This window comes from Arachis hypogaea, chromosome 12, assembly GCF_003086295.3.
Source record: "Arachis hypogaea cultivar Tifrunner chromosome 12, arahy.Tifrunner.gnm2.J5K5, whole genome shotgun sequence".
Lineage (NCBI taxonomy): Eukaryota > Viridiplantae > Streptophyta > Magnoliopsida > Fabales > Fabaceae > Arachis > Arachis hypogaea.
Genome location: NC_092047.1, coordinates 78,498,655 through 78,511,873, shown reverse-complemented (window position 1 = coordinate 78,511,873; position 13,219 = coordinate 78,498,655). Strand labels below are relative to the sequence as shown.

The 13,219-nt window shown below is 23.7% G+C and overlaps 1 protein-coding gene across 1 annotated transcript in view; it reads right to left on the bottom strand.

Annotated features, from left to right (window-relative positions):
- Positions 1-13,219, bottom strand: part of LOC112729284 (lupeol synthase) — a 42,400-nt gene that overhangs the window by 17,119 nt on the left and 12,062 nt on the right. The window contains exons 7-12 of the mRNA XM_072209403.1: positions 11,609-11,693; positions 11,064-11,230; positions 9,939-10,127; positions 9,363-9,476; positions 3,724-3,843; positions 1,971-2,093 (exon numbers count right to left, since the gene is read on the bottom strand). Of these exons, the coding sequence (XP_072065504.1) occupies positions 1,971-2,093; positions 3,724-3,843; positions 9,363-9,476; positions 9,939-10,127; positions 11,064-11,230; positions 11,609-11,693 (798 nt within the window). The remainder of the gene's footprint in view (positions 1-1,970; positions 2,094-3,723; positions 3,844-9,362; positions 9,477-9,938; positions 10,128-11,063; positions 11,231-11,608; positions 11,694-13,219) is intronic.

Below are 13,219 nucleotides of genomic sequence, written 5' to 3'. Positions count from 1 at the left end.
TTAGTATTAAAAAGAGTGCTAATATATATTTATCGGCAATTAGATATTAATTTTTTTATACTTTGTCACTAAAAATTTTAGTAATAATTAATAATTGTCGATAAAATTCTTTTTAATAGCCGCAAAAAATATATAATTACTATCATAACATATAATAATAATAAAAAATATATAATTACCCAAAAAAATAAATAAGATATATAATAATTATTATATTATTGATAATAAAAATTTGTTATTAAAAAAATGTATACTAATAACTAAGCCGTCAACCATGCTAAGTTTTGTTGAGTTTAAATATAGTGTATTAATTTGTTAACTAATTTATACTTTTATTAATTAATTTTTTTACAATATCTTCTAATTTGATTGGCTAAAGACTAATAAATCGTGAATCGAAACTTCATTTAAAAATTGCTACTCGTTCAATCCAAGTTGAACCACCAAGTTGGTTTAACGAACTTATACTTGATGTGAAGAAAAATTATTACTTCGATATATACTTTATCACACCGCATTTTCTCTCTTTTAAATTTTACTTCATTAATAATAACTTAACACCATAAGCAATTATCTACCCATTTGTTTAAACAAATAAAAACTAAATTATTTTAACTTCTATTTTTTTTTCAAAGTGCAAATAAACACAAAATATAGTGCCCTAATCGAAGTACATATATAGATTTTTCTAAAGCAAGCACTTTTTCTCCTCCTATATAATCGCATCCAAAATGTGCCCATAGTTTATATCTCTCCGATCCTTCATTTATTAATTTGGGTAAAATATATTTTGCGTTTAAGATTCTTGAAAAATTTTAAAATTATTTTTAATGTTTATTTTATTTTAATATTATTCTTAATATTTTTTATAAATTTTAATTTTATTTTTATCATTAATTTTTTGAAAAATATGTGTATAGTAAAATTGAAAAGAAAAATATTGATCATATATTAATTATCAAAAAATTAACCGTACAGATAGATTGAAACTTATAAAAAATATTAAGAACAATATTAAAATAAATTAAATGTTAGATATATTTTTAAAATTTTTTGAAAATATTAAAAAAATATTTTACCCTATTAATTTAAATTGATCTCATGAAATTGAAATTGGCTTTCCAAAATGCTATCTAATTGGTCCTTCAGTTCATCACCAACACCAAAAGATCAAGTTGATGTTCTTTATGAACAATGAGATATTAACAACGTGTGGTTTTAATTACAAGTTTTCAGATTTACTATATCTACGTTAAAGACTAACATATAGTAGTGTTGGCTCAAACGTCACACATGCGCGTACACATACAAATTTTAATATCAATGAATAATAATGTAATCCAAAATATATTAAGTAGATAATTATTTATATAAAAAATAAAGATTTAATTATTTTGTTAGTTCCTATAATTTTATTAAATTTGTAATTAAATTTTTATATTATTTTTAATTAAATTTTTATATTATTTTTAATTTTATAATTAAGTCATTTCAAGTATAAAAAATATTAGAATTAATTGAATATATATTTTTTTTTACAAATTAAAAATATCTACAATTAAAAACTTAATTACATCTTTGACTACATGCTTTTTTAAAAAAAATATTCGATTAATTTTAATATTTTTGACATAAAAAAATCTAATTATAAAACTAAAAGCAGTATAAGAACTTAATTGAAAAGAAAAAAATATAGAAACTTAATTATAAATTTAATAAAACTATAAAGATCTGTATATAAAATAATTAAATTAAAAATAAAATACGAGAATTATTATATTAATCATGTTAGAGATACACAAATTAAAAAATCAACTAATTATATAAAATATATATTAAAATAATAAATATATATTAAAAATATATTAATAACTATATTTTTATGCATATAATATTTCCATTGTATGTTGATCATCAATAAGACACACCTAATTATTTGTCGGTGTTATGGTATATTCCGGTGAACTAACCTTTAGCCCTTCGGCGGTGCAATCGGAGACTTGCAAACCATGATCCAGCATAGAGAATGGCCACGCCCCTTTTGAAATATGCCTATGCATTGCGCTGAAGTCACCAGGGGGATCTTCACAAATCTATTAAGATAGTTTATTTATTTATACTCCTGTTAATTAATAATTATAGTACATTTAACCAAGTTAAAACTCTAAACATATTAGAATCATTTTAGTATAATTTTGTTATAGCAGTGATTATGATAATTATAATGCTTTAAAAAGTATTGTTAAAAATTAATAAAGTGATATTTTTTATTTTAAAAAATAAAAATGTTATTAAAATATAAAAAATATCATTTTAATTTTAATAATATGTATATAATTACTATAACCACCAAAGCATCTTCAATTCATATTAGAGTAAAGTATCGTTTTTGTCCCCAACGTTTGGGGTAAGTCTCAAAGTTGTCCCTAACGTTTCAATCGTTCTAAGTCCCTAACGTTTTAAAACTGACTCAATGTTATCCTGCCGTTAGGAATCCGTTAACAGAATTGACAGCGGGACAAAATTGAGACGATTTTGAAACGTTAGGGACTTAAATAGGACGAAAACGCTAGGGATAAAAATGATACATAGAAATAAATTTTAATTTTATCCTTCAATAATATCAATTTTTTACTATACATAGTATTCAATTATTTTTTTAATCACATCTAAGTAAATTACACTTAATCATATTACTTTCATTTTAAATAAATTAATTTTTTTTATAATTTTACTCTTAAAAATTTTTAATTATCATAAAATGTTTGTAGAATGACTAGTATATAAACTTGTAGAAAAGAAAAAAATAATATATACAAGAAAATATAAATTAAATCTTTTGTCTCTAATGTATCAAAGTTCTTTAAAATTATAAAAAAATAAATTTATTTAAAATGAAAGTAATGTGATTAAGTGTAATTTATTTAGATGTAATTAAAAAATAATTGAATACTATGTACAGTAAAAAATTAATATTATTAAAAGATAAAATTAAATTAAAATTTATTTTTATGTATTGTTTTTGTCCCTAACGTTTTCGTCCTATTTAAGTCCCAAACGTTTCAAAATCGTCTCAATTTTGTCCTACCGTCAATTCTGTTAACGGATCCCTAACAGCAGGACAACATTGAGTCAATTTTAAAACGTTAAGGACTTAAATAGGACGATTGAAACGTTAGGAACAACTTTGGGACTTACCCCAAACGTTGGGGACAAAAACGATACTTTACACTTCATATTATTACAGTTATATATACATATAGAGAGAGAAAAAATAAATTTTTTATATAAAAATATGAGAATATAATTATTATTATTATTATTATTATTATTATTATTATTATTATTATTATTATATTGAATTTAATAGTCAAAATTAAATCTGATTTAAAACAAAGAAATTACAATTAGAGATTTAATTTTTGATATCTAAAACGAAAAGAGTATAATAGAGAGAAAAAATAATGTAAAAAGATAATCACGCTTTTGTTAAGAGAAAATAATAATTTTAATTTTTTATTTCATGTATTCTAATTTTTAAATGAGATTTAATTTTGGCTGAAATTCATTCTAACGGTAATATATATATATATATATAATGCGTTGTGTGCGCGCGTGACAGGCACGCCGGCGAAAAGAGAGGAAGACAGAGAGAAGAAGAAGAGAGGGAATTGGGAGGGTGGGGGTTTGTTGTTTACGAAAGCCAAAGAATGTATGGGTTACCTGTGAAGCCTTCAAGAACTGGTGTGCCTTCTTAAGCATAGGTCCATACTCTGCACTTAGATCACAAGCAAGTATTGCTTGTATAGAAAAAGCTACATCCCACGTTTGACTACCGAGAGCCTGCATTAGTTAAACGACCCCATTTTTAGTTATCCAAAATTAAAAGAGATTATTTTATCATGAGAAAAAAGGAATTTTTTTTATTTTAGTAAATAAAATAAATGTAATAATTATTAAAATAAATAATTAAAAAATATTTATCGATTTAAATTTTTCAGTCTTATTTCGTTTACAAGACTGAAAAATTTAAATCTGACTGAAAAATTTAAATCAGTAAATATTTTTTAAATTAATTATTTTGGTAATTATTATATTTATTTTATTTATTAAAATAAAAAATTTAAAAAAAAGCTATGTATATTAAAATTAGAGGGGTGATTGGAGACAGTAAATTTTGTGATTTGTAGTCATTAAATAGTTATTATTATTGATGTTTTTAATGGTGTGTGATTGAGTAAATTTTGTAATTTTTTTTATGTTTGGAGTTAGTAGTGTAGACACTCTAAAATCTAGATTTAGGAGAAGGATATCTCGAGAAAAACTTGATGTTCATAGAAAATTTTACAAATTTAAAAAGAGATAAGATTTATTAAGAGAAAAAGAAAAAATAACCCATTGTGTTGCATGCAACACATATGTGTCATTTTAAATATAGAAGGGACTCAAATTTTTTGTTGTTTTTACTTTTTAAAATTCTTTGTAATGAAATATTGCTCTTTTTCTCAGTTAATAGTTTAATTTAGGGTTAAGTTCGATTTTGGTCTCCAATGTAGAGGTCGAAAATCGGAATTGCCCCCAATTTTTTTGCTACGAAATGGTTCCCAAAGTTTCAGTTTGTTTTAAAATCGTCCCTCGAACGAAAATACTCTTCTCCCTTCACCCTAAAATCAACCACCACCACCACTACCAAAACAGAAACCTACGCCCAACTAGAACCACCACCACCACTATCAGTATCATCATGGTCATCATCATCTTCATCAGAACTTTCTCCAAAATCAACAAAAATCAACCAGAAATCCAAGCTGAACAAGAACCTACCACCACCACCACCATTATCATCATGGCCTCATCATCATCATCATCAGAAAATTCAAGCAACATGCACAGATTTCAAATTCAATTAACAAATTCAGCAACAACAATATTCTAAATTCAAATTTCAGCAACAACAATATTCCACAACAAATTTCACAAAAAAATCCAAAAATTCACATAAAAACCAAGAAGAAGAAGCTGGTCATGCGGTGGTGCGGTGCGACAGGGCGGCAAGGCGGCGAAGAAGAAGAAGCTGGTGGTAGTGCTGTGCAATGCGGCAGGCGGCAGGGCAACAGCGCGGCAGGGCGGCGGTCCCCCTTCTCTCCCCCCTCCTCCCCCTCCTCCCCCCCCTTTTTCTCACGCCTCCCTTCTCTCTCTCCTCACCCCCCGCTTTTGTTATCCCTTTCTTTCTTTCTTTTTTTATTTATTTTATATTTATTTTATTTTATAATTTTTTTATTGAGGGGTAATTTAGTAATAAAAAAATAAAATTGGTAAAAATGACAATTTTAAAATAAACTGAAACTTTGGGACCATTTTGTAGCAAAAAAAAGTTGGAGACGATTTTGATTTTCGACCTCTTCGTTGGGGACCAAAATCGAACTTAACCCTTTAATTTATAAGATATTTATCTGCCTTTACATATGTAAATTTATTTTTTGGAGTAGAGTAATGTTTTTGTCTTTAACATTTGTGGTAAGTTCTAAAGTTATCTCTAACGTTTAAATCATCCTATTTAAGTCCCTAATGTTTTGAAATTGGCTCAATAAGGACAACATTGAGCCAATTTCAAAACGTTAGAGACTTAAATAGGACAAAAAAATTGGAGACAAAAATAATATATAAAAATAAATTTTAATTTTATCCTTCAATAATATCAATTATTTTTTAATTACATCTAAGTAATTACACTTAATCATATTAGTTTCATTTTAAATATATTTATTTTTTTATAATTATATTTTTAAAGATTTTTACTCATCATGAAATGTTTGTAGAATGATTAGTACATAAATTTGCAGAAAAAGAAAAAATAATATATATATATATATATATATATATATATATATATATTTTGTTTATAATGTATCAAAATTCTTTAATGTTTAATTTAGTTCAACTTTATTTTTAATTTAATTTTTTAATAATATCGAATTTTTACGGTAAATAATTATTCAATAACTTTTTAAATTTTATTCTTAATTATATTTTTTTGTAAGTGAATTTATTTTTTATTAAGAACAAAATTAAAAAATAAATTAAATGATTATTTGTCGTTAAAAAATTAAAATTATTGAAAAAAAGATTAAAATTATTAAAAATAAAGTTGAACTAAATTAAACATTAAAGAATTTCGATATATTAGAAACAAAATGTACGATTTATATTTATATTTATATATATATATATATATATATATTATTTTTTTTTCGAAATTTTATGTATTAGTCATTTTATAAATATTTTATTATGTATAAATATTTTTAAAAGTAAAATTATAAAAAAATAAATTTGTTTAGAATAAAAATAATGTGATTAAGTATAATTTACTTAGATGTGATTAAAAAATAATTGAATAACTATGTACTGTAAAAAATTGATATTATTAAAGGATAAAATTAAAATTTATTTTTATGTATCGTTTTTGTCTTCAACATTTTCGTCCTATTTAAGTTCTTAACATTTGAAAATTGTCTCAATTTTGTCTCGCTATCAATTCTGTTCACATATTTCTAATGGTAAGACAATATTGAGTCAATTTTTAAATATTAGAGATTTAAATAGGATGATTTAAATATTAGAGACAACTTTAAAATTTATTCCAAATGTTAGGAACAAAAATATTTACTTTTTTCTTAACGATATGTAAATGTCATTTGACGATTTTTACGAATAAAAATTTGTTTTTACGTACAAAAAAAAAAAAAAAATACATCTGGCATAAAATGTTACACCGTTATTTTATACTTTATAGGGTGCTATTAACCGTGATATTAAAGCATTCAAATTCTAAGCGTGACATTATTGAATAAATAAAACCAAGAAACAATAACGACTGCTGAATATAAACCAATAACTCAAGCTTTCTGTATCTATTTAAAAGGGGGCGTGTTGCACCATATTATTATTATTATTATTATTATTATTATTATTATTATTATTTGTCTCTTTATGATAAATATTTTTATTGTTAAATAAGAATATGATAATATTATACTTTAACAATCAATATGTGCGTTAATTTGATGATTTGATGTGTTTTCATAAAAACTTAGAGATAAAGGCGTTTAAAACATCTTTTTTTTAAGATGTTTTTTATTAATTAAAATTTAATATATATAATTGATTAAGTCGTGTTATTTTTGTCAAAATTATGTTAGACAAATTAATTTAACCAAAAAAATAGTAAATTAAATTTTGAACCGATCTAAATTAATATTATTTTTATAAAAAATGATTACAGTACCCTTATTATAGAAAATGACTAAAATATTCCTATTATATATATATATATATATGTATATGTATGTATATATATATATATAGGGGTAATTTATATAAATAAATTGTTTGCCGCTCAAATTTACGCAATTGTATTGTTTCAAATATGAAGACGCAAATACATTGTTTTATATATCTATAGAAACCACTACTGTCACAGTAGCGGTTTATCAAAACACGTAATCCGCTATAACCAGCAGCGGATTACATGCGAATGGGAGAACACAGAAACCGCTAGAGGCTGTCGCGGTTTCTGTTTGTTGATACTTGGCCATAAACCGTTACTGGCAGTAGCGGTTTATGTGTATTCGGACATGTACGTAAACCGCTAGAGGCAGCAGCGGTTTACGTTGATTAGAAAAAATGTTTGTTTATGCTAAATTAAGTTACACAAAGATTGAGAGAAAGAAAACGGAATATATATTTTTTGCAATCATATGATTTATATGGATAAAAAATGAAGTAATTTTAAAGAAAAAGTGTATGCTTTATTGAATTTTTTACTAAAAATAAATTATTTTATCATTCATGAGTTTTAGAAGGGATGAAGATAAAAAAAAATTAGTCTTAGTTTATATATTTTAGTACTCTGTGAGTACTCATTCTTTGATTGGCTATTTAATCTCATTTTAATAATAAATATAAATAAAAAATTATTACATGCATATTTATATTTTAAATTTTATTCATCAAAATTATGATGCTATCACTATTATTTATCCAATTAATCAACTGTAAAATACAAATAATTTTTATTTTTTGGTATAAGATAACAAAGTTGCACAAATAAAAAAAATCATTTAGCTAGAACCTCAAATGCAAATCAGCAGTAAAGAACACAACCCATTTTTCAAACTCTCCAATCTCCTTTGTATGGTTGATATAAATAAAAAAGAATGAACTGATTTTTAAAGAGAAAAATATATGATTTAGTAAACTTTTGGCTAAAAATAAATTATTTTATTATTTATAAATTTTAAAAGAGATGAGAATAAAAAAAATTAGTCTTGGTTTATATAATTCAATACTTTTTGAAGATTATATTTTTTTATTTGTAATTTGGTCTCACTTCTAATAATAAATACAAATAAAAAATTTATTACATGCATATTTATATTTTTTAAATTATATTGTGAAATGATAAATTAAATTTTTTATTTATAATATTATTTAAATAGTATATATCATTAGTTATTTGTTTTGCAATTATTTTTTAGATAAAGATTAGTTTTACTATTTGTTTTCATGCTCAACGTAAATGGCTGCTGCCTCTAGCGGTTTACGCACATGTCCCAATACACATAAACCGCTACTGCCAGTAGCGATTTATGACCAAGCATCAACAAACAGAAATCGCGACAGCCTCTAGCGGTTTCTGTGTTCCCCCATTCGCATGTAAACCGCTGCTGGTTATAGCTGATTACGTGTTTCGATAAACCGCTACTGGCAGTAGCAGTTTCTATAGATATATGAAACAATTTATTTGCGTCTTCATATTTGAAACAATGCAATTGCGTAAATTTAAGGGGCAAACAATTTATTTATGTAAATTGTCCTATATATATATATATATATTGAAAATTCTAAATCTTAACTCTATAATGACAAAGAAATAAAGGACTAGAATTTAAGATTCTCAAAATTAATATATATATATATATATATATATATATATATATATATATATATATATATATATATATATATATATATAAAATAAGAGTATTTTAGTCATTTTTTATAATAAGGGTATTATAGTCATTTTCTATAAAAAATAATATTAATTTAGACTAATTCAAGATTTGGTTTACTATTTTTTTGATCAAATTAATTTGTCTGGCCTAATTTTAACAAAAATAACATGATTTAATTGATTATATATATTAAATTTTAATTACTAAAAAATATTTTTAAAAAAAGACGTTTTAGACATCTTTATCTAAACGGTCCTAAACTTAAAATATTGATGCAATGTTATGCATGTATTTAAAGAAATATCTAGAGACGCTGAAAAAAAAAGTTAAGAGTGACTAACTCACCACAATTTTTAAGCCGTCTTCTGCAACCCAAAAATAATCAGGAATTCGAGCTAAATGAAGTTTGTATGCCTCCGAATTAGGGTCTTCATGCCAATGCACAAGTAAAGATAGTACCTTCGATGCATTTTCACCAAATAATGACTAATTGTTCTTATGAATCAAACTATTATTAATAAATAAAACCTAGTGGTTATAATTAGGTATATTTTAATATATCTATCTTACAATAGTGATGTAAATATTATTAAAATTAAATTTTATCTTTTCTTTTGTATCTTGGTAATAATTTTTTAGTAATATTTTTTAAAAAATATTATTAAATAATAAAAAAACATTATTTTTATTTTAATAATTTTTTTAAAGCATCATAACTATTTTAACTATCTAAAATTTGTTCTATAATTAATATTATTTGTTATATTTAAAAATAATATTTATATACTAAAATTAAATATCAAAATCAACCATTATATAATTTATTTCGAATATATATTTTATATTTTAATATATATTTTATATTAATATCTAATTTTAATAACTAATTTTAATACATACTTACAATTTGTTGTTATATACCTTTTCTACTGCTCCAAAGCAAAGGTAATGAGTAATCTCATCGTCATATTGAATATGACTAAACGTTATTTCTAATGCCTTCTTTCTAAGCATGGAAAAGGGCCAATACTTTAGCAGAGGCTCTCCCACGTGATGAAGAAAACCCCATAATATATCTTGCATAAGAGGATGCGGATAGTAGAGATCCTCCTGAAAATTGCATGGAGTTAGGATGTGCTTGGAATGGGATTTTTTATATTGTCATTACACATCTAAAATACATAGAATAAAAAGTAAATAAACATAAAAATTGAATACTGTACATCCCAGATATGTAACGTTTAAAAAAATATATATTTTCGATGTACCCAAAATATGTTATATTTACATAGATATACATATTTAAAATATTGTACACTTTGGATAAAACCAAAAAAAAAAAAAATGAGTCGAATGTACTTGAAATATATTACTATCTGATTTGATTTAAGATAAAGAAATAAAACTTTTAAATATGACATAACAAAAAAGAAAAGAATAAACTCAGAATGAGTATTTTTTATATAAAAAAAATTGATTATGTTGTTATAAATAAGTTTGGTTCATTAACTATGACATGATTAATTATTCTACTATAATAAATTTGATTATTTTAATAATTAATTAGTTTACTAAAAAATATAATATATATATATATATAATACATGGTAATTAATCTTCAATTTTTTATTTAAATAAAAAAATTATTTTCTAATTTAAATCATTTAACAAAAATATATTTTTCTGTATTTTCTATGAAATTATAAGATAATACACAAAAACATAGTTCTTTTTATAATGATTTAAAATCATAAGAAATTTTTCGCTTAAATAAAAAGCCTGATTATTTTCTGTGTTTACCAAATATTTTTAAAATTTATAAGCATTAAATAAATATTTTAAAAATATTATATATATATATATATATATATATATATATTAAAATTAATTATTAAATTAACTATTATATATTTATGTTTATATATATATATATATTATTTTTAATATATATTTTATATAGATAATAAATTTTATAGGTAATTTTTAGCTAATATGATCGAAAATATTTAGGATTCCATAAAATGATGGGAAGGATTATGCTCTTACCTTAGCAATTGTATTTCGAGCTTTATTCCAGTTGATCTGATCATAAGGTTCATTGTACAGTTCTTTTCTTAAGGATTTGATTAATTCAGTGATAGGGCCCACAAACTTCTTTCCAAATATATATGACATAGGCATGTAAATCAAGCGAGTGTAGCACATGATGGATTCTAGCATATTGTTTGGAAAACAACTTAATTATACAGAACACACCTAGGGATTGGTTGAGGAAAGAAAATAAATGAAATAATGCAATATTTTTCTTGATTTTGCTGATTATGCCTAATTTAATTTCAAAATTTTAAATGGTATAATTCAACTTAAATTTATCAAATTGTCCAGAAAAATTAACCATTTTATTAAATTCTTTTCTTAAATTTTTATTTCTATTAAAGAATATTTATATATCAACAAAAAATGATCATATAAAGATAATTTTAGAAGAAAATGAGTTGAAATTCAAATATACATAACCAAAATTCAAATAATAATTCGCATTGATGCATGGAATCCAAAGTTTAAAGTATATGAGTACTTTTGAGACAAACCTGGTTGAATAGGACTGAAGTTAGGTAAAAGCCATAATTCTGGTGGAAGTGGATTGCAGCCTGACCACTCATATACTCCAAATACCTTTAAAAAGGTCAAGTCATGATTATCTATCAAAAATTCAAAAACAAATTTTTTTGCACTAAAATTATTTTAAATTATAAACTATACTTAAGGGCATATTTATCTATCTGCAAAATGATGTAGTCATTTTTCTTAGACATTATATCATATAAATTCTCTTTGATAGTAATGCCAAAAAAAAAAAATTAGTTTTCATATGATGTTTTGTTTGAATCTTTTCGTTTGAATTGAGTGTGTAGTAACTAATATCTGATCGGAAAAAATCATATAAACTAAATAACTAATGATTCTTCTTGTATTAAGCACTTCAACGCATCATTTGTATTTTTTTATTACTTTGCTATTCTGCATCATGTAATTGAATAGTTGACATGTTATTAGAATTCAAGGTTTTATCCTAATGTGGTTAGCCTATTGATGCATGTTATTTAATACAGAAACTTGGTATACTTATGTGTGTTATGGCTTGTATTTATTGTACAGCATGTAGTACTGTTAATATTAATATATACATGCATATAAAGTTGTTCAATTCATTTAAAGACATAAAAAACATGTATTTGAAATATCAGTAATGTGATCATTCTTGTCGTTCAATGTCAGAGAGTACATACACATACATAGGGGGTCCTTAATTAGAGGTAGAAGGAGCCGGACTACTCCATCAGAATTCGTGGTTGTTCGATTTATTTTACCTTTAGCTTCGATTCAACTCATCTTGTTTTATTAAATAAGTTAGGTTTAGATTTTTTTAAAAGTCTATTAGTTTAAAGACTAGGTCATAGAATCTATAAAAAGTCTATAAAATTTATTGGGCTCACTTATCAAAATATTTTTTTTTATTTAAATTTTTAACTATTTACTTATAAAGACTAGATAAAATTGTAAATTTTTTGTTAAAAGAAAAAGGTTATGAATTATAAATATAATTATAATACATGACTTATTAATCGGGACAAAAATCGAACAATAATAAATCAGTCAAAAATAAAAAAAAAAAGTCAAAATCGATTAATTTATTAGACCAAATTAATTTTTGATGATTAACTGTTTATAATAATAAAACATAAAAAATTTATTTCTTTCTAACAAAAATTATATATTTTATTATATTCGGTTAAACTTTGACGATTAAACTTTTAAATCTTTTTAACATTTAGTTCAATTAATTCAATTATCAGTTTGGTTTTTAAAACCTTGAATATAACAACAACGAAGTCTTATTCCACTAGGTAGGGTCGACTACATGGATTAAACGACGTCATTGATCTGTATCATGTCTACAGAAAGACCGTTTACATGTAGATCTCGTTTGACTACCTCATGGATGATTTTTCTAGGTCGTCCTCTGTCTTTCACCTCTTTTCCATCTTCCATTTCATCCACCCTCCTGATTGGGTGTTCTGTCGGTCTTTTTTTCACATGTCCAAATCACTGGAGACGTGATTTTACCACCTTTTTCACAATTGGTGCTACTCCAATAATTCTCTCTTATATCTTCGTTTCTTATTCTATTCAATCACGTA